This window comes from Oculina patagonica, chromosome 12, assembly GCF_052425735.1.
Source record: "Oculina patagonica isolate OP01 chromosome 12, crgOcupat, whole genome shotgun sequence".
NCBI lineage: Eukaryota > Metazoa > Cnidaria > Anthozoa > Scleractinia > Oculinidae > Oculina > Oculina patagonica.
The window spans coordinates 5,593,417-5,614,461 of record NC_135769.1 but is presented as its reverse complement, the minus strand read 5'-3'; the positions used below and the strand labels follow the sequence as shown (position 1 = coordinate 5,614,461).

General features: G+C 31.7%; 1 protein-coding gene and 1 long non-coding RNA gene across 2 annotated transcripts in view; one reads left to right on the top strand and one right to left on the bottom strand.

Annotated features, from left to right (window-relative positions):
• Positions 1–21,045, bottom strand: part of LOC144631797 (transmembrane protein 117-like) — a 43,387-nt gene that overhangs the window by 20,959 nt on the left and 1,383 nt on the right. The window contains 1 exon segment of the mRNA XM_078490360.1: positions 1,144–1,352. Within this exon segment, the coding sequence (XP_078346486.1) occupies positions 1,144–1,352 (209 nt within the window).
• Positions 238–20,738, top strand: LOC144631908 (uncharacterized). The gene is made up of 3 exons (XR_013566816.1): positions 238–498; positions 1,070–1,774; positions 19,768–20,738. It is a non-coding gene; the product is annotated as an uncharacterized LOC144631908 (long non-coding RNA).

The window sequence follows — 21,045 nt, the reverse complement described above, 5'->3', positions numbered from 1 at the left end:
CACGACATACACAAACAAACAAAAAAACTTGTTGAGACAACAGGAACAAGTTTATTTCAACATCAGGCGAATAATCCTAAACGTAGGGGTTAAGTGAAGGAATCAGACTGCCTCGAGCATTCTTCACAGTTCAGTGATACCGGCAGATTTCCATTCTGATGAATAATGCCATATCCTAGGAGTCAAGAACATCTGGATTGCATTGAGAAATTGGGGCCAGAATAATGGAAATTAAGGTCATGGAAATTAATGCTCCACTTAATTAACTGCGTGGAAATTAATGTTAACAAAAATTAACACAACTTAAATTAATGCCAATTTTTGAAATTTGTGTTAACACTTCATGAAGCGTTAATTTCCCATAATAAGGTACTCTTCTCCTGCAGACCAATCCAGCATGGGTTAACCTTCCAGAAAAACAAGGCTACCACCAGCACAACTCTGGTGGTCATCAAGGGCTCACAAGCCTCCCCACCATGACATTGCCACAACACCACAGTATGTGTACCTAACATGATGACTTTATATGTATTCTAAAAATTATGTAGCAAGATACATTTTTGTGATAACATGTATATGTACAGATCAAGTAAATGTGGACAATTAAGACTGAATGAATATATTTTTAACCACTGAACGATCACAGGGGTGGGGGGGGGGGGTACTGGGGATTTCAAGTGATGGGGATGGGTGAATGGGGGCAAGAATCAAGACCCAAAAAAAACCCTAGGGCTTCCAACAAAACCCCCAAAAAATCCCAAGACCAAAAATATATCCCTCAAAAATCAACAGCAAAACATGTTTGTTTGTACTTTATTTGCAGAACTACACAGCCAAGGCACTACCGCAAATGTTTAGATTGTTTGTAATACCCATAAAAATACTTGCCAAATTTTTCTACCCAAAAAATCCCAGAGTCAAACATGACAAACCCTAAAAAATCCTTTGATCATCCCCGTTACTTGAAATCCCCCTGAGTGATTGATACAGTATGCAAATATCCCCATTTGTGCCTTGCAAAGAGCCCCCCTCCCAATTCTGTAACATTATTTTTATCCTCTTTTTTAAGGGAGTTTAGTAAAGTGTTCCTCCAAATTCACAACAAAAGGAGCCTACAGATGCAAAAGAACCAATCTTCTGTACCTGTAAGTGACAAATGCAAAGTCATTCCCAACAACGGGAATGGTGCAGTTTGCCCTGCTGTGCGACACTGGATCCTCTGCATAGATTAAAAAGTTACAGAATATCACAAAATATGCCACAAACAGTCTTGCGTAGGGATGCTGGAAATAATATCTGCCGTTCTTCTTCTGGATCCGAACCTTGTGCTTGGCCTTACCACTATGCGTCGGCTGAGAAAAAAAAAAACAGATTTAGTTTTGAAATTGAAATGTTAACAATAACCTCCATTTGATGCAAGAATACGTACAGATTTTTCTTAGTGGACACTGTTAATCTGATTTGAGAAGCAAACGGAGAAAATGTTAGACAAATGTTCAGGCATTATAAATGTTGCACTGGTTCAATTTAACCCTTGGTACAATTTGGTATTTTTCTTTGTTCTGGTGTATAACCTTCAGATACATAAATTTTCATACAAGACAGTTTGAGAGTCAGATTTTGGCAAAACTGTTTGCCAGTAATTTTGTTGTTTTTCAGTAAATATGAGTTCAATTGATGGATAAAAAACTGAATGTGGTATTAGGTTGATCAACCCTTTTAAAAACTCTAGTTTACCCTCATAATTTCCTTATAAATGTATGACTTTTGAAAAGTAGTAATGTACTACACTCTGAGGCAAAAAATTTTTTGCCTTAGAGATTTAGTACATAACTACTATCAGCACTGGATTCCAAAAACTGAAGCCAAATCTGAAACCAAAACTGAAGCCAAATCTGAAAAACTAAATCTGAAAAACTAAATCTGAAGCCAAAGTGAAAAACCTAAACTGAAATCAAATCTCAGAATCAACCCTAGGTCAACCCAAGGTCAAAAAATGGAAACCAAACCTTGAAGCCAAATCTATAAACTATACCTTGATTAAATGATAAAAATAATCTTTGATTATTTTTGACAATATTTTAAAAAAACTTCTTATACTCTTTTTCAAAATTTTGGATACAGTGCGTTTAAACAAGCCTTGATATCATAACTGAAATATCAATCTGGAAAACCAAGCGAAGCCGAGTTTTATTTTTTTTTTTTTATACTTTTTTTAAAATCTTCATCTTAGTGCGTTTAATTATTCCTTTTATCAAGTTGGATTCTAGTGCGTTTAAAATGAACGTCTTATATTACATTTTCAATATAATATTTTTGTATTTTTATCAGATTTTTGAACATGTTTTTATGTAGGATCATATTTGATATAATACCGAGATCAGTACAAATGTTAACTAATCTATTTGATTGTTCCTTTTCACTTAATTGTAAGAAAAGTGTATTGTCTTTAATGCAATGTTTTTCTATGATATTCATCATCTCAACGAATTTTTCTTTGATGTAATTTGATGTCATTATAATATTTATTATACATTATTTTTTATATCATTTATACAGTGCGTTTAATCTGATTTTTTGTTGTAAATGATGCTGTTATTAATATGCTTTTGTGTCAAAAGATGTCTCCATTTACCGGATAATTTATAGTTATAATTATTACAAATGACACAAAACCATTCCTTTTTAGATGCATATAAAGTCTTGGACCTTCTTTTTGCATCCATCTTGTCTTTTTCAGTAAAATATCTTCGAACTTCAACCATTTATATATATACTTTAGAAATTTTTATATATTTTTAACCGACAGTTATGGTAAATTTTTAATGTTATATATTTCTTGTGATTCGTTATTTTTTATATATATTTATGACTTTTTTAAAATTATGGTGATTAATATTTTATAGTTCAAGGTTAAACATCTGCATTATTGTCATGGTTTCATAATATTTGGTTCAATACAATAGATTCGAATGTTCTATTGTTTATATTAACTAACCAATCATATTACAATAAACTTTTATACAAACTTTTATATAAACGTTTGTCATAAAATAAACTTTTATTCTCAGAATTGATTCAAGATGCCTAAGTCAATAAGCACGAATTTTATATATGTTGTAGATCCTTCATTGGTATCCAACTATTAAAATTATCATTATATCCTTTCCACTTCACTAAAGCTTGTTTCTTCTTATAATCCCTCCGAATGACTTTATCAATTCTGAATACATCCTGTTTTGCTTTTAATAATTCAGGTTCATAAAAGCTACCTTGTATTTCCTCATTTCTGAGGTCTTTCAATTTGTATGTAATGGGATTAGTATGTTGGATCTTAGTAATTACGAACATTTCTTCACTCCAATTCGGTGTATAACCCTTATCGAAAACAATTCGTTTATACTTAGATATTCGGACCTTGTCACCAACCTTAAATTTTGGTTTAGCTGATAATGGCTCCATATCACCGTATAGGTTAAAGTATACAGTTCCTTCATTCTTTTTCTTTGAAGCTTCTGTGGGTGTCATTTTGATAGAGCTATGTTTTGTATTATTATATTCTTTTACTATTTTTGGTAGCATTTCAAGATACTGTGTATTACCTTGAATAGTAAACTGTTTGTACATTCTATTTTTCAAAGTTCTATTAAATCTCTCAATAACAACAGCTTTACCTTCATTAAAAGTGGAATACATCTTAATATCATTTTGCTTTAGCCATTCCTTGAATGTTTTGTTATAAAATTCAGATCCCTGATCGACCCAGAGAAATTCAGGTTTACGCTTGTCATTAATAACAATATTGTTGAAAGCGTTAGTTATTGATGTACTTTTCTTATCTTTCAATTGTATAGCCCAAGCGAATTTACTGAATACGTCAATTATAGTCAATAGATATTTATAACCTTTATTCCATTTTGAAAGTTTATCCATAAAAACTAAATCAGCAGACCATATGTCGTCAATTCCATTTGATATTACTCTTCTAGTTTTAAATTTTCGTCTGATTGGTTTATGTAACTCATCGGCTAATTGTTGAGACCAATCATTTTTACTCAACGCCGTTTTCCGTTTTTTGGCTTTTTTTAACACCCATACCTATTTTAGCCTTGGTTGCAATGGTATTACGAGCAATAGCATGACCCCATTGTCTGTCCTTCCATGGGATAGCATCAAGGGCTTTTACCATCTTTTTATCAGCTTCGTTTTTACATTTAACCTGATCTTTTGATGGTTTGTTAGCACATACAGAATAATCTACATCATGTTGCATGCTAACAGCGTCTGTTTTGCCAGTTGGTTGCTCATATATTTTTAGTATTTTACCTGTTTTTGGATCCCATTTTACCTGTTTTTCAAGAGGATTACCCGGACCGGTATATTTATGGCCTGGTATAACAAACCCCTTTTTGGGTGCTACTTTCAGAATAGCTTTATGAATATCGATACCTTCACCTTTGATGAATTTACTCTTTTTGTTTTTACAGATTGAGCATATTGATTTTTCAATATTTTTTCCGTTTTTTGATTTTGTCTTCTTTTTATTTATTGAATTTGTTTTTTTCTTACATGAAACGCAGTATGATTCACACATTATATATATGTTAGATATTAATCACAGTATTTATTCCTCCATTTTCCTGCTTTTTTACTCCCAAACGGTTCCAGAGCATGACGGATCTTGATGCTCACTTGGAGATGTCCAGAATTTCAAAATTTGAGAATAATCCGTTTTTCGTGTTGAAGGCACCTTTTGCGATATCACCCGACCAATACTTTTTAAATAAATCCTTATCACCACCAGTAATACCTATTATGAAGCTATGCAACGTCTTGAGCTTGTTGAAATCCTGGAATCTTTTCGCCGACCTTTTTGTTAATTGTTTCACCAACTCCTCGCCCCTTTTTCTCACTCACAAAACGAGTTTTAGTAATACCACAAGAAACGCATTTCGATTTGAGCATTAAACGATTGTTTTTTGTTCTCACATATTTTTCAGAACCAGGAACTGAATTAGTTTGTATTTTTTCACGTACGCAAAACGATTTTACCATTTTATATATAATATGATTACATATTTTTGAAATAATTGCTTATAAAACGTTCATTGTACATCGTATCAGACATTGATAATGGCATTAATATATCGTGATACTTTTTATCGTACACCAATGCTTGATGCAGGAAATAAATACAATAATAGCCACAAAGAACCGAATCAATATGTTGATATTGTGTGTTATTATACAAAACTTGTTTTATTCCATCAGTCTCTGCTCTCATTTTAAATTCATTGGGGTAAGGCATCCCAAAACTATCAAAATACCACAATGTTTCTTTCTTATGAGCAGGGACGCAACAAGTCCAATGGGTACCGACACCTTTATATCTGTCTAAATTGATTATACACGGGCTATGTGTTTTAGGCATGTGTTGGTCTCTGCTGTATATCCCTGTGATATTAATTCCCAAATACTTACACCATCTCAGGAGATCAATATTACTCAGAGGCTTTTTGACAAATGCAGGCTTTCTTACTTTCTTTTCGGTTTTAAGATTTTTTTTTTTTGGAAGCACTAATCCACCTGTTCTAAGAAATTTATCATATTCACCCCATGATCCTATTACTGGAGGAGATCTGTAAGATAATACATCTTTCTTACTTGGTAGTTTAATTTTACCACCGTTTTTTGATCTTTGTTTTCTAATGTTTGGTGATGGATAATAAGGGTATTCTATTTGCATTCCTGTACCTCCTTGATTATCAGGAGTGACTTGAATTCCTTTTCCAATCACCTTTCGCATTTTACTTATTTGTGTTTTAGATAAACTCAATGTAATCCCTTTACCCTTACTTTTTACTTTATTATACCGTGTTATTTGTCTTTCTGTAAGGTATAACTCAGTATTACCCTTCTTTTTGATCTGATGCTTATCAATCAATAAACTCACTTCACTTGAATTTTTGATTGCTCTGGCTAGCTTTTTCATTTGGCCTTCTGTTAAAGGAATATATGTTGAAATATATTTTGTGCTCATAGTCTTGCTCTATATATAATAGTGTTAGATTAAATATTACATAAAAATAAGTTCATTCCCAATTTTGTCAATTACAATTTTTTCTTCATAAAGAACTACAGCGTATATCATGTAATCGTCAGTAGCTTGTACATTCAATCTGTAATGAAACAATAACTGTTTTGGATCATCGGTAACCGATTCCTTATGATTTCTTAAATCGAAATAGATAACAGGAAATAATTCAGAATAATTTTGTAAATTTAACTGAGTTCCTGTATTGTAGTCGTTGGTTCTAAATGCATATTCTTGAATGTCATTATATAATCTTGGTTTAAAATCACAATCATACTCTAGTTCTGGAGTAAAATATGAATTCCCAAGTTGCAATCGACAGGTAGATAGTGTACATGCATTATCACCCGCATTTATTTTAAAAGTATCAAAAATAAAGGGATTTTCTAATTCATTATTTGACTTGTTTCTTTGTAGATATACAAAAACATGTTTTGCATTTTTAATAGCTGGTGTAATTTGATATATTCCGGAAATAGCATTTGTTGGCGATGAATGTTTAATAAATTCTCTTAAATATGTCCATTTTGTTGCTGTTAAAAAACTACTATTCACTAATTTTTGTCCTGCTGATGTAAAGTTCAAACGTGGTAACCATAACTGAAAATCTAGAACAACATACCGTGTTTCATCCCCATCAACTCTATAAATAAATTCTCTATCATCATTTAGTGTTATGTTTAGTTCGATTTGCATAGGTGGTATCATTTTATCTCGTAGTTCTTGAAAAATGGAAAACCTATTCAACGGAATACACGCATATACGTCTTTTGATTGTGCGCACAATTCACCTCTTTTAATTGCTCCTACTTTTGGGGCTGTTGTCAAATTGCCCACTAATGCAGCTCTATCGTCAAGATACCAATTAAAATTGGTAGCTACTGTACGACTATAGTCATCAGAAAATTCAAGCAATCCTTTTATGAAACAGATTTTATGCAGGTCATTGCCATCGTAAGGTTTTTTACCTCCTGAAGTTATCATAATGTGATTTATAATACTGGTACTATCATTTATCGTTGACGTTAGCGCAGGTGTTTCTAGAGCATTGACCGCAATGTTCGATCCATCAGCCTTTTTCTCAAGTTTATATTTCACGATAAAATACCCATTATACCAATCAAACCAACTAGACCTATCAGTCATATTGAATATATACCCTGTTTTTTCCTGATATAGCCCATTTGCAGGTCGAATAATAGGTGTTTGCAGATTGAATCGGAGATAATCAACTTTTTCAACATTTTCTATGCTTCTGAAACTCATTTATATTATTAGATTAGATAATTTACTTCAATTGTGCTAATCGTTTTAAAATAAGATCCCCAGCTTTTTCACTTCTATTTAACACGGTTTTTAAACTTTTCTTTTGTGCTTTGATTATTGGTGATTTATTGATATCTTTTATCATTTTTTTAGAATATTGTCCGATATTTGATAAATCATTAGTTATTAAACCTGATCCTTTATGGCGATATTGATATAAACCTTTTTTAGGGTTATAAAATTTTGACCATTCGTATACTCGATTCATTTTATATTATTAGTTTAGATTAATTCACCTCTTTGATAACGATATGAAACGCCGTATCAATTTCATTTAAATCAATGGGACGATTATACGAATCGGTTATATATAGTCTGATTGAATCAATACTATTTTTATTAATTGGTGAAAATTTTAGTCGTCTTGGTTGAAGAGTGAAAGGGAATGATCTACGAATGCCTTGTGCAATGATACTAAAACAAAATAATACATCTCTGGATTCATCTGTCAAGGATCTGTTAGTCAAATCGCAATGAATACATATCATATCAACGCTCCTTGTTAAATCAGGTATTTTGTCACTTATATTACTCCCTGAAGTTAAAATTTTCTTTTCAAAACCCAGAATCAAATTAAAGTCTGATACAGATAGATCTAATTCATAATTTGGCTTTATGGTTATTATTGTTCTAAATAATGATAAATCAAACGTAACTGAAAATGGATAATTATCACCATCTTTACCAGTTGTATTTTTTAAAAAAGTATCAATGTCTGTATATGAATACATTCCATTAGGAAATTCAATATTTTTAAAACTTGTATCACTACCAACGGTTTTTCGATATCTTATTTTAGTATTAGTGAATGAGGATGCGATATTGTACCAACTATATGTCATCGTTATAATCTCATCCAGTGCCATTTCATAATTTTTATTTTGATCCAAAAAAAGTGGCTGTTCAAGATAAATAGTGAAATCATGTGCTTTCTGATTATAATTATTGGCTTGTCTTTTCGCCCTAAATGAACTAAGTATTAAATGCTTCTCCATTATATATATTTAAATTAGATAAAATAGTTGTTATAAATTTTTTCATAAAGACGCTTTGTAATTCTTTTCACTCTTAACAGTTCATCTATTATTGTAATACCTTGGTTTTTTAATTCATAACTCGTATTTCCAGCGGATATGCTTCCGCAAATTATATCCAATTTTTTAATAAGTTTTTCAGGGTCTCTGTAATAAATAGCCTTATAATTATGGGCTAGACCACCACCTTCCCATTCATCGTCTTCTCTATCAGAATCAGGCGCTGTGTCCCTTCTCATAGCATCTATCTTATCAAATAATGATTCCTCTATAGTTGGTTTTTTTTTATATTTAGTTTTTTTGGGGGTCTTTTTCAATTTTTTTGATTTTTCCTGTAAATCCGAAGCTGAGAAAGGAACCCGTTTGTACTCCATACGTTGTATTTTATGCTTAGTTAATAACAACTGGTTTTCAATTCTATCAATTTGGTTTGTAAAATCTTCATCTATTTCCAACAGGTCATTATATGATTTTCCTTTGTATTTACCAGATTTGATCATATTTTTACCACTTTTCTTCAGTTTGCCTAATAAAACACTAACCTGACGCCTTTCTTCGGCGAGAGATTCCCTTTGACGATCTAACTCCTTTTGATCAGCCTTTTTGAGCGAACTAGGATCCCATTCTTTTCTCTTTCGTTCTATTGAGGGTGGTGGATCAAAATCGGGCATTTCATCTTCATCTTCTGTTTGAGCTTCATCAATGGGTGGCGGTGGATCAAAATCGGGCATTTCATCTTCATCTTCTGTTTGAGCTTCATCAATGGGTGGCGGTGGATCAAAATCGGGCATTTCATATTCATCTTCATCTTCTGTTTGAGTTTCATTAATTGGTGGCGGTGGAAGAGGATCACCCTCTCTTACCCCTTTATTTTCCAACTTTTTAGTTGCTTCAATTTGTGTGTCGAGACGAGATGTTAATGGTTTAAACATTTTTATGAATTTGATTTGTCCTAATTCATCTTGCAATTTTGAAGACATTATTTGATTATTAATATTCTTGATTTGATTTTCAACTTCTTCTTTTTGATCAGCAATTTTTTGCCAAGCTAATAGACTCATTTATATATATTAGTGTAGATTATTATCAATCTTTCATCAGTCTTCCAGAAGTCTTTCATCAGTCTTTCATCGGTCTTCCAGAAGTCTTTCATCGGTCTTTCATCAGTCTTTCAGGCGTCTTTCATCCTATTATATAACTGATATATATAGATATGAAAATACCAAATTATGACACTGAAGACGATATAGTCTCGAACTTTAAACAAGTATACGATTTCATGCCAAATCAATGTTTTCGGATGCTACTTTGCGCTCCGAGTAATATGGGAAAGACTAATACTTTAATGCATATGATTTACAATTTATTATATTTCGATAAAATATATTTATATGCAAAAAATTTAGACCAGTCTAAATACCAGAATCTTATCAATGTGTTCCAACCAATAAGCGATGAAGCTGGTTATAACATTATTGAAGCTAGTAACGACCAAATAATTCCTGTTTCTAAACTAAATGATGATAATCAAAAGCTCGTGATATTTGACGATTATGTTTGTGATAAAAATCAAAAACCATTAATCGATTATTTTATACAAGGGAGACATAAAAACTGTAGCGTGATATATTTGTCTCAAAGCTATTTTAAAACGAAAAAAGACATAAGACTTAACTGTTCGCATTTCTGTATTTACGAATTCCCAAGTGCTAATGAGAGGGCACTGATATGCCGTGAAAACAGTATTCCAAAAGAGCTATACGAGCAAGCAACTAAAGACCCATTCAGCTTTTTATATATTGATAAACCACGTAAATTCATAACAAAAAATTTCGATGAGAAGATTTAATCTAACATATTAACAGAAAATGGGGTACATTAATGACGAAAATGATTTTATGCATACCAAATATTCTCAAAGTGCAAAACCTGCAATTGGTTTTAAACAACTGGGAGCTGATTTCGATATGGATAACAAAAAGATATTCAGGTTAAATACACAAGCTGATGTAGCTATCGATGCTGATTACGATTCGTATGCTCTTGATTTGTCTTCAGGTGTCAACAAAGGATATCTTAAATTGAATTGTTTGACAAAAGATGATGCAGGGAACAATTTTGATGCTAATCAATCAGTGATACACAACACAGAACCGTATTATGATGGATTGTACCAAAAAACAAGTCTAGTATCGAAAGAATACGTTGATTTAATGGATACCAACCTTGAACAAAAAATAGATAGTAAAATACAAAATAAAGCTGATCTAGATACCCACGATGAACAAACGTTTAACAGCATAATAAATGTTCCGAATTTTGATCAAGGATACAGCAATATGTCAAACGTAATGAATAAAGAATATATTGACTCCAGAGACGCGCTTAAAGCTGATAAAACATATACCGACAATACTTTTCTAACGAAGAAAACAGGTGCTATTTTAGCTAATACCCTTCAGAGCAAGGCTTCCAAAATATATACCGACAGTACTTTTTTAACAAGAACTCAAGGAAATGTCTTGGTAAATAGTCTTCATACAAAGCTTGATATTAACGGTAAAAGTCATATGAATGCAAATCTTAACATGGCCAATAACAAAATAATTAATATAAAGGAACCATCTAGTTTAAATGATGTTGTTACTCTCAAATACATGCAAGATCACGTAAGCCAAAGCCATGTTCAATCTGTTAATAGTGAAAACAAATTCAAATATATAATGGAAAAACCCAGTGAGCAAGTAAGTCAAGAAAACGATATCGAATTAGGAGATGAAGTATACCTTGACAAATCACCGCATCAGATTAACAAAAAGGTGATTGACATGAAATTACTACTTGATGCTTCAAAGGGGTATTATAGTTCAAGAGTTGGATTAAACCTCTATCTTCTTTCCAATGATCAATATACCTTATGTTTTGAGTTGATATGGACAAATAATGATATTGATCCTAGTTCTATACATATCGATGGTATATCTTCAATTGAAACAATTCATAACATAAGCACAAAGGTATTCGGAACGCAACTATATGCTCGATTAATATGCCAATTCACCAAATCTCAGCAAATCGGTAACAATTATATCTATATTGATATCGTTATGAAAATGAAACCTGATCAAAATTATGATCAAAAACTACAAACTTACTTCACAGTGTATGGAATATCTTCACATCAATCCAATATCTCACCAAGCATATATGACCAACTATATCGCGTGGAGAATGATCAAATATATATCGAGGGAGCTGTAAATATGTCTAATTATTCCATCACTGGCTTAAAAGAAGCTTTAAATAACAACGATGCAATCAATCTAGGCCAGTTGACAAGCTTGAATAATGCTCTCAAACTAACTCTTGAAAACCAGATCAAAACATTGCAACCCAAAAGCTATTATTATGAATTGTTTGGGAAATATTATTTCGATTTAATGGATCCAAATAAATTCATCATGTCAGATAACAACGGCGCTGTTGTTTTAGGATTAGATAATCTTGTCTTTAATCCAACAAAATTGTTAGCAGATTTTGATATAACAAAGGGTTTTAAAAATAGTTTCATAATTAATTTAAATGAAAACATCACTGGATCTGACGACTTTACCTTTTATCTGACATTTAAATATGAGGCAGGGCCTAATAAAAGAATTCTTATAAAATTGGGCGATGATAGTAGTTTTCATTACCCTTGGATTAAAATTGAGAATAAAAAAATTAAAATTGAATATGATTTAGATGAATATATAGAGCAGATTAGAACTGCTTATATAGGGAAATATCTGAATCTATGGTATACTAAAATAGGGTCCCAATTTAGAATCGCTGTATGCAATAATGGTATGAGTATTGATCGAACATTTTCTGGTTTTAATATCAATGCATCCAACATTAAAATCAGTTCAGATTACTTTGTACAAAGAATCGGTTTTTGTAAAAATACATACCCGATAAATGGAAAAGAGTATCATAAAATCCAATTTTTAGATAAGACAAAAAATGTTTTCTTCGAATAAATTATCTAACTAAATTATATGAAAACAGTGAAATTGGTTAGCAATATTATTGATTCTATTGAGAGATTAATTCAAAACATAAGGAAGCTGTATTACACAATAAAGAACAAGCGCAATGCTAAAATGACAAAATGATAAAACAAAAAAATCATATATAACTAATATATATGACTAAACATCGAAAATGCATATTTACATGGAACCATATATCAAGCGAACTGACTGAAGAACAAATTATAGAATTGAAAGCTTATTATCAAACATATCATCGAAAATGTTGGGCTTATAAGCAGGCTGTTAAAAGTTTCAAAAAATGGAAATTATTAGGGAATTCATTGTCTATTCTCTTTGCATCCGGCTCCCTTGCATCAAGTATTGCTACAGGAGGTGTTAGTTTGGTTGCAATTAGTACAATAGCGCTTTTAATACAAGGCTGGATGCATCATCAAAATCTCGATTTAAAAATTCAAAATAGTACATATGCATATCAGAGCTACCAGCATTTACTCAACTCAATTAAAAACACGATGAGATGCGGTGATTACAATCCGTCTAGCGTCATAATTTCAATGAAGAACATTGACGATTATGTGACAGATACCGGTCCAATAATCGACAAGTACCTACGAAAATATGATAAGAAATTTATTGGATGATCCGATTTATTTCGCCAAAATTTAATGACAAAATCTCATTCCAATACAATCGATAATAGGCTAACGTTTTCTTGCTTTTGCTAATTTTGATAAATTCACAAGGTAGATTCATCATCAAAAAAAGCTGTTTAATTATGAATTTGGTTGATATAAGTCTTTTTCTACCTTTGTTTACAACAGGAATAGCGCCGGATTCGATAATATCAAACACTTTATAAATTCGATTCCTTTGATCACTAGTCAATTGTACCCTATTTTTAATACATAAATCGTTTAAAACATTCTCAACGTGATACTTCCGATGATATACCGATTTTCGGCGTATTTTATCCATATTTGCATAAAAATCAATGAACTCATTGTAATAAATAGAACCATGAACCAAACCGCAATTAATACAAACATTTATACCGTTTTGATTTGACATATCCTGCTTACTACAGCATGGCTCAGCATCCTTGTTACCTTCTATCAATAGTTGATCGCATAAAGGGCATATAGGTTCTTTTAAAATTTTTAATTCATCGTGGATTTCAGAATTACAAACCATTATATATATAACACACATAACTTCACGGCACAGCTGTTTTTGGCAGTAAATTTCAGAATAAACTTTTTGAGTAAAAAAATCGTTTCCATTTTGGTTTCCATTTTGGTTTCCATTTTGGTTTTGGTTTTGGTTTTGGTTTCCATTTTGTTTCCATTTTGGTTTCCATTTTGGTTTCCATTTTGGTTTTGGTTTTGGTTTTGGTTTCCATTTTGTTTCCATTTTGGTTTCCATTTTGGTTTCCATTTTGGTTCCATTTTGGTTTCCATTTTGGTTTCCATTTTGGTTTCCATTTTGGTTCCATTTTGGTTTCCATTTTGTTTCCATTTTGGTTTCCATTTTGGTTTCCATTTTGGTTCCATTTTGGTTTCCATTTTGGTTCCATTTTGGTTCCATTTTGGTTTGTTGGGCAGTAAATTTCAGAATAAACTTTTTACTTGTTGAAATATGATTGGTCAATAGAAATCATACGACTGCATGATGACCTTGGAAAGTAATGATGACTCATTTTCATGGGAAATCCCCTATAGTTCTTACATCTTCACAAAAATATTTCACAAAATGAATAAAGTTTCACAAAAAATTTTCACAATTGTGAATCAAAATATGTAGCTTTTGATTGGTTAAAAAAATCATATGAAGAAGCATTTTAAATATTAATCATTTCAAAACCGTTGGGGTTCCAGCCCTGATTTGCATATGTCAACTTAAGCCAAAACCAAAAAACGAACCAACTTTTCTGATTCCAGCATCTATCCATAGACTGAATAAATATGTATTTATATCACAAACATTGCTTCTGAGAAGACATATGTTGATCCTTACGAGGCCTTCCACGTCGTCGTTTCTGGTCTTCAGGTATACACTCTAAACGTGCATGATTTTTGTCTTCATTTGATATTTCAGATCTGCTATTTAGGTTCGAAGATAGCATTTTAATAATACAAATATTAGCTTCAAGAATGCTCTGAATACATCACATTTTATTTATGAAGACTATATCATTCGAGCTTTCATCAGCTTCTGGCAGGTGTTTGATATTTAATGTAATATCACTCATTCTATATATATTAATAAAGAAAATAATTATATGTTTATATCTATCACTCAAACGCACTATAAAAAACACTTAAGGAAATAATATATAGTATATATAATGGGACGAAATAAAAAATACGATAATGAAGAAGACAGACAAAACGCTATTAAGGAAAGCAAGACCAGATATATGCTAAACAAATCATGGATATGTGATGCATGTCAACATGACTACACGCTCGCTGGAAAGCACTCACACATGAGGACAAAGAAGCATATTAAAAATACTGTTATCAAGGCTATTGAAGACCAATACAACATAATACCAGTTGAAAACATATAAAGCAATATTATATAATTATATATTGTATAGCACAGTATATATGAATTGCTGTTATCTGTCGCCTTAGGTGACCAAAAATATATTTATTTCTGGTTATCTTTTAAACGCACCAAAAAAATCTCAAAAATAATTTTTACTATAAAAGGACTTAAAGGTTTGGTGATTTTATATAGTACACAAAAAATGACACAAAAAAATATCTCAACCAATATTAATATGGACGAATCTGATCTCAACAATCTATCTAAAACCGACCTTATAAAACTCATTTTATCACTAAAAGCCGAACCAAAAGCACACGAGCACAAAAAGGTCGAGCCGAAAGCACACGAGCCCCAAAAGCCAAATAAAAGCCCCACCCCCTCGCGTAAAATACCAAAAAAGAAGACATACCAATCTCATTCAAACACTCCTAAACCAATAACAAAAACCCATAATACTCTTAAACAACTATCAAAAAGTTACCTGAGTGATGCAAAGGCACTTGGCTATACATGGATAGATCTTGTAAAAAACTCAACAAGACAAAAAGTAATCAATAAAATTCAAAAATATAAGAACGATAAGACCTTAAACAGAACACTCAATGAATTTAATTTCGATGACAGTATTTTTGATTCAACATCCAATGACCAACCTCTATTCAAAATAACGGAAATCGGAAATACAGCGAATAAAAAATTCAATGCTTATACCAATGAATTCAAAATAAATGTACGAAAAAATTTCATAAACAATAAAAATGATGTTTTCAGTGTATTTGAAAAAATGGTTGAAATGACAATAAAGAAAAGACAGTTAAAAGGTAATGATAGATTCAGATTGGTAATTTCAAATGATGAATTAGATCATCCTATCTCAACAAAATTGTTAAAAGTTTCTGATTTCAAGTTAAATCAACTTTCAGATATAATCAATACGTTGGATTATAAAGAAATAAATTTAGAAAATTGCAAAATAATCATTCAATCTGTCAAAATACCGGCAGGCAAGGGTCGGTTATATTTATCTAAGCAAACTGTTAATAGAAAGCAATGTATTATCACAATCAAAAATGATGACACAATATGTTTAGCAAGGGGAATTGTTACAGCTTATGCTAATTTACACCCTGAGAATTACACTACAACTCAGTTGAAAGATGGCTTTAATAAATCACGGAAACTACAAGAAATTCAAGCCAAAGAACTTCATAATAATGCAAATGTTGAAATTAACGAGTATGGCAATACTTTAGAAGATGTAAATACCTTTGCATCGTATTTAGATATTGAGATTAACATTATCGATTCTGAGCAGTTTAATGAAATCATATATACAGCTAATAATGGTAAAATTGACAAAATTTATTTATACAAAACACGGAATCATTTTGATGTCATAAAATCAATGACAGCCTTTTTAGATGTAGCATATTACTGCCATTCTTGCAAAAAAGCTTACACGAGACGTGATAAACACAAATGCCCCCAAAAATGTCTATCTTGTTTCAAATATTTTCCAGATGGAAATAAATGTAATGGTAAAGACGTTACATGTAATCAATGCAATCGTGTTTTTCATGGTAATACTTGCTTCAAAAACCATACTAGTAACCGATCGAAAAAAGATAGTGATGATTCAGTATGTAGCAGTGTAGCAAAATGTTTAAAATGCAATCAAATCATACTAAAACCATATATTAAAATACATAAATGCGGTTTCAAAATGTGTAATAATTGTAATAAATATTGTGAAAGCAAACATGAATGTTTCATGAAAAAGATAAAAGTTATGGGTGGAAATTGCATCAAAAATAGCAAAAAACCATGCCGATTAAATAAAAACATTCTCAAAAAAGATTATTGCTACTCATGTAAAACGTATAATGAAAAATATTTATTTTTTGATTTCGAATGTACACAAAACACTGGAATACACGACGTCAATTTAGCTATCTGTCATGATTTCAATGGTAATGAATCAATCTTCAATGATATTAATGATTTTTGTAATGGAATTCTAAATGAAAAATATAAAGGATACACCCTTCTTGCTCATAATGGCAAAGCGTATGACAATCATTTTATACTAAAATGGTGTATAGATAATGGTTTCAAACCTTATTGTATTTACAATGGTGCAAAAATTATGATGATGGAAATTTCACAATTAAGAATCAAAATAATCGACAGCTTAAATTTCATTCAACAATCGTTATCATCGTTTCCTAAAACGTTTGGTTTAAACGAGTTGAAAAAAGGATATTTTCCACATTATTTCAACAAAGTTTGTAATCAAAAGTATATAGGAGAGATGCCTTCCAAAAAACATTATGGCTATAATCAAATGAAAACACAAGATAGAGAGAAATTTTTACAATGGTATAATGAGCGTGTTAATGAAAATTATGTTTTCGATTTCAAAAAAGAAATAATTGAATACTGTAGGTCAGATGTTGATATATTAAGAAGATGTATGTTAAAATTCAGGCAAGATTTCATGAATCAAGAAAATATCGATCCATTAAAATACATCACAATAGCTGGTGTTTGTATGGCTATTTATAGAGGGAATTATATGCCAAAAAATACCATAGCTGTGGTTGATAATGTTGTTCAAACAGAAAACCATAGTGCAGTCAGTATTGCATGGCTTGATTACATAAGTAAGAAAAATAACATTAAAATTCAACATGCCTTGGAAGGTGGTGAAAAAGTTATCAATAACAAATTAAAAGTAGATGGATTTTGTGAATCTACAAATACTGTTTATGAATTTCAAGGTTGTTTCTGGCATGGTTGTCCAGATTGTTACAAGCCTGATGTAATCAATAATAAGAATCAATGCGATATGGTAACTTTGTATAATAAAACACAAGCAAAAAATAACAAAATAACAACTGCTGGTTACAATCTTATTGAAAAGTGGGAATGCAAGTTGAAAAATGACAAAAGTTTTCAAAAATATTATAAAAATGATTGGAATAGAGAAGTCGTCGCTCCATTAAATCCAAGACATTCATTCTTCGGAGGTAGAACTAATAGCACAAAGCTACTTTATAAATTCAAAGATGATGAATACGGAAAATACGTAGATTTTTGCTCCTTATATCCCACTGTCCAGTTCTATAAAAAATACCCCATTGGACACCCTATAAAAATTATATCACCAGAAAAATACGATAAAAAATGGTATGGACTAATAAAATGTAAAATTTTACCACCAAAAGGGTTATATCATCCTGTTTTACCAGTGAAAATCCAATGTGAAAAAGCTGAAAAGCTAATGTTCCCTCTGTGTATATCATGTGCAAAAACAAAGCAACAAGAAAGATGCCAACATAATGAAAATGAACGATCATTCATAGGCACATGGACAACCGATGAAGTCAACAAAGCCATTGAAAAAGGGTATAGAATTACAAAAATACATGAAGTTTGGCATTTTGAAAACTCATCCGACGATCTATTCAAGGGATATATAAAAAAATTTATGAAACTCAAACTTGAATCAACGAAATATAATTTTAAAAATAACAATGACGAGATGAATTTCAGAAATAAAGTCAAAAAGAATTTAGATATTGATTTAGGTGAATTAAATGAAAATTCAGGTTTACGAGCCATTGCAAAAATGTGTTTAAACTCACTTTGGGGGAAATTTGGTCAACGAAATAACATGAATCAGTGCAAATACGTAACTGATATAAATGAATTTTACCAAGTAGTTCTAGATGACACAATAGATAATTTAAACATGAATTTCATAAATGAAGAAATGGTGCAAATGAGCTACACTTACAAAGATCAGTTTGTTGATAACAGCTATAATACGAATATATACATTGCATGTTTCACGACCAGCAGTGCACGGTTAATGTTGTATGAAAAGCTAGACTATTTAAATAAACAGGTATTATATTTTGATACCGATAGTATTATATATATTGAGTCCAAAAATAGTAATGTAATCGAGACAGGTGACATGTTAGGTGATTTAACAGATGAATTAGACGGTGAATCTATAAATAATACATTTGTTTCAGGAGGACCCAAAAATTATTCCTTCATATATGGTAATAATAAACAGAAATGTGTTATTAAAGGTTTCAGACTAAATCACGAAAATTCACAAATACTAAATCACACAAATATGATTAAGATGGTTAAGGGCGATATCAAAGAACTTACATTAGTAAATGAAAATAAGATAACCAGACAGAGTAAACAAATTGTTAACAAATATGAGGAAAAAGTATACAGCTTTAGATATGACAAGCGCACAATAAAATACATATCGGATAGCTGTATAGAAACATATCCTTATGGATATTAAAGACAAACTCATCTGTTTATCCTAGGTTATGATCCTAGGTTTTGATTTTCATTATGCCAACGAGGTTTGTTTTAAACGCACTAAGATGCAAGATTTTTAAAAAAGAGTATAAGAAGTTTTTTTTAAATATTGTCAAAAATAATCAAAGATTATTTTTATCATTTAATCAAGGTTTAGTTTCCATTTTTTGACCTTGGGTTGACCTAGGGTTGATTCTGAGATTTGATTTCAGTTTAGGTTTTTCACTTTGGCTTCAGATTTAGTTTTTCAGATTTAGTTTTTCAGATTTGGCTTCAGTTTTTGGAATCCAGTGCTGATAGTAGTTATGTACTAAATCTCTAAGGCAAAAAATTTTTTGCCTCAGAGTGTAGTACATTACTACTTTGAAAGCTTCCTACAATTTGCTGGGTATAGATATTTAGTAGAAGCTCAGCCATGTTCTATTAGAAATCAGCGAAATCTGATTGATTCTCCCATTGTTCTTACTGATAGAACATGATAACACGTTTCTGTTTTTTTGATAGGGCGTTTCTTGATTTTTGGAAAGGAAATATAATTGTGTGGTTCTGGAAAATATCCATACTCCCCCCACAGAAGGGATTGTAAATAGGGGGTCTCAAACGCCAAATGTATGAAGCTTACCGTTAATGATCTAATAAACGCCCACGCTCAAATAAACGCCTCATATCTAATAAATGCTCCCCCTAAGGTGTAGAGTTTATATATGACCCCCCCTCTAATAAATGCCCCGTGTCTAATAGATGCCCCTTCCAAGGATCACCTCAAAAACCAAGGTAAACCTCCATAGAGTAAACCACGCAATTTCTTTAGCTTCTTGCTTGATTCAGACATCGAAGAGTCCAATATTACCAACATGGTTGACCCTGAAGTCGATGAACTATGAACGACATCTCCAGGCTTTGAATTAGCGCAGAATAGATTAGTCTCCTACTCACAAACTATGTTTGCTATCATACTCCACAAGCAAACTTCGTGTCTTATTTGTTTTGATGACGTTGTTTCATTTTAAAGTAAAATCAACGCCTCTTTCTAATAAACGCCTCATATCTATTAAGCACCCCCTTGAAGAACCCCTAAAATCTAATAGACGCCCCGGGCGTTAATTAGATCATTTACGGTAGTTGGAATTTTCAGAGAGGTGGGGGCTCTTTCCCCTTCTGTTGGGGAGGTATGGATAATTTATGGAACTACACATTATAGTTTTTGGGCTGACTAAGTCTAGAGTGTAAAAAAGCAGCCTTCTCAAACAGCATCATTTTCTACGAGTGTTAGGAAACTTGTTGGCTATTCGCTCGTAGAAAATTCGGGCTCATAGTCTAATTGTTAATGCATCAGTCAAATCGAAGGTTCAACATCCCCCCCCCCCCCCCCGGGCATACCCCGGGAATTTGACGCCTTTGTCGTCCCTGGGGGTGGAGAATTTGATCACTACACATATGGGGTGGGGAATTTGAACTCTAACCTCGATTTCGTACTACGTGTCCCAGTGAGTGAACGTGGGTTGATAAATCATGACGAAGGCTGAAATAAGGTCCAGAATGACGAGTTTAAGGATTCCTAAAGAAAAGATTGCCACTTTGTGACAACTTGGATAAAAAGCGAACGGTTACAAAGGCTTTTTTCTGTATTTTAGACTTGTCTGCAGAC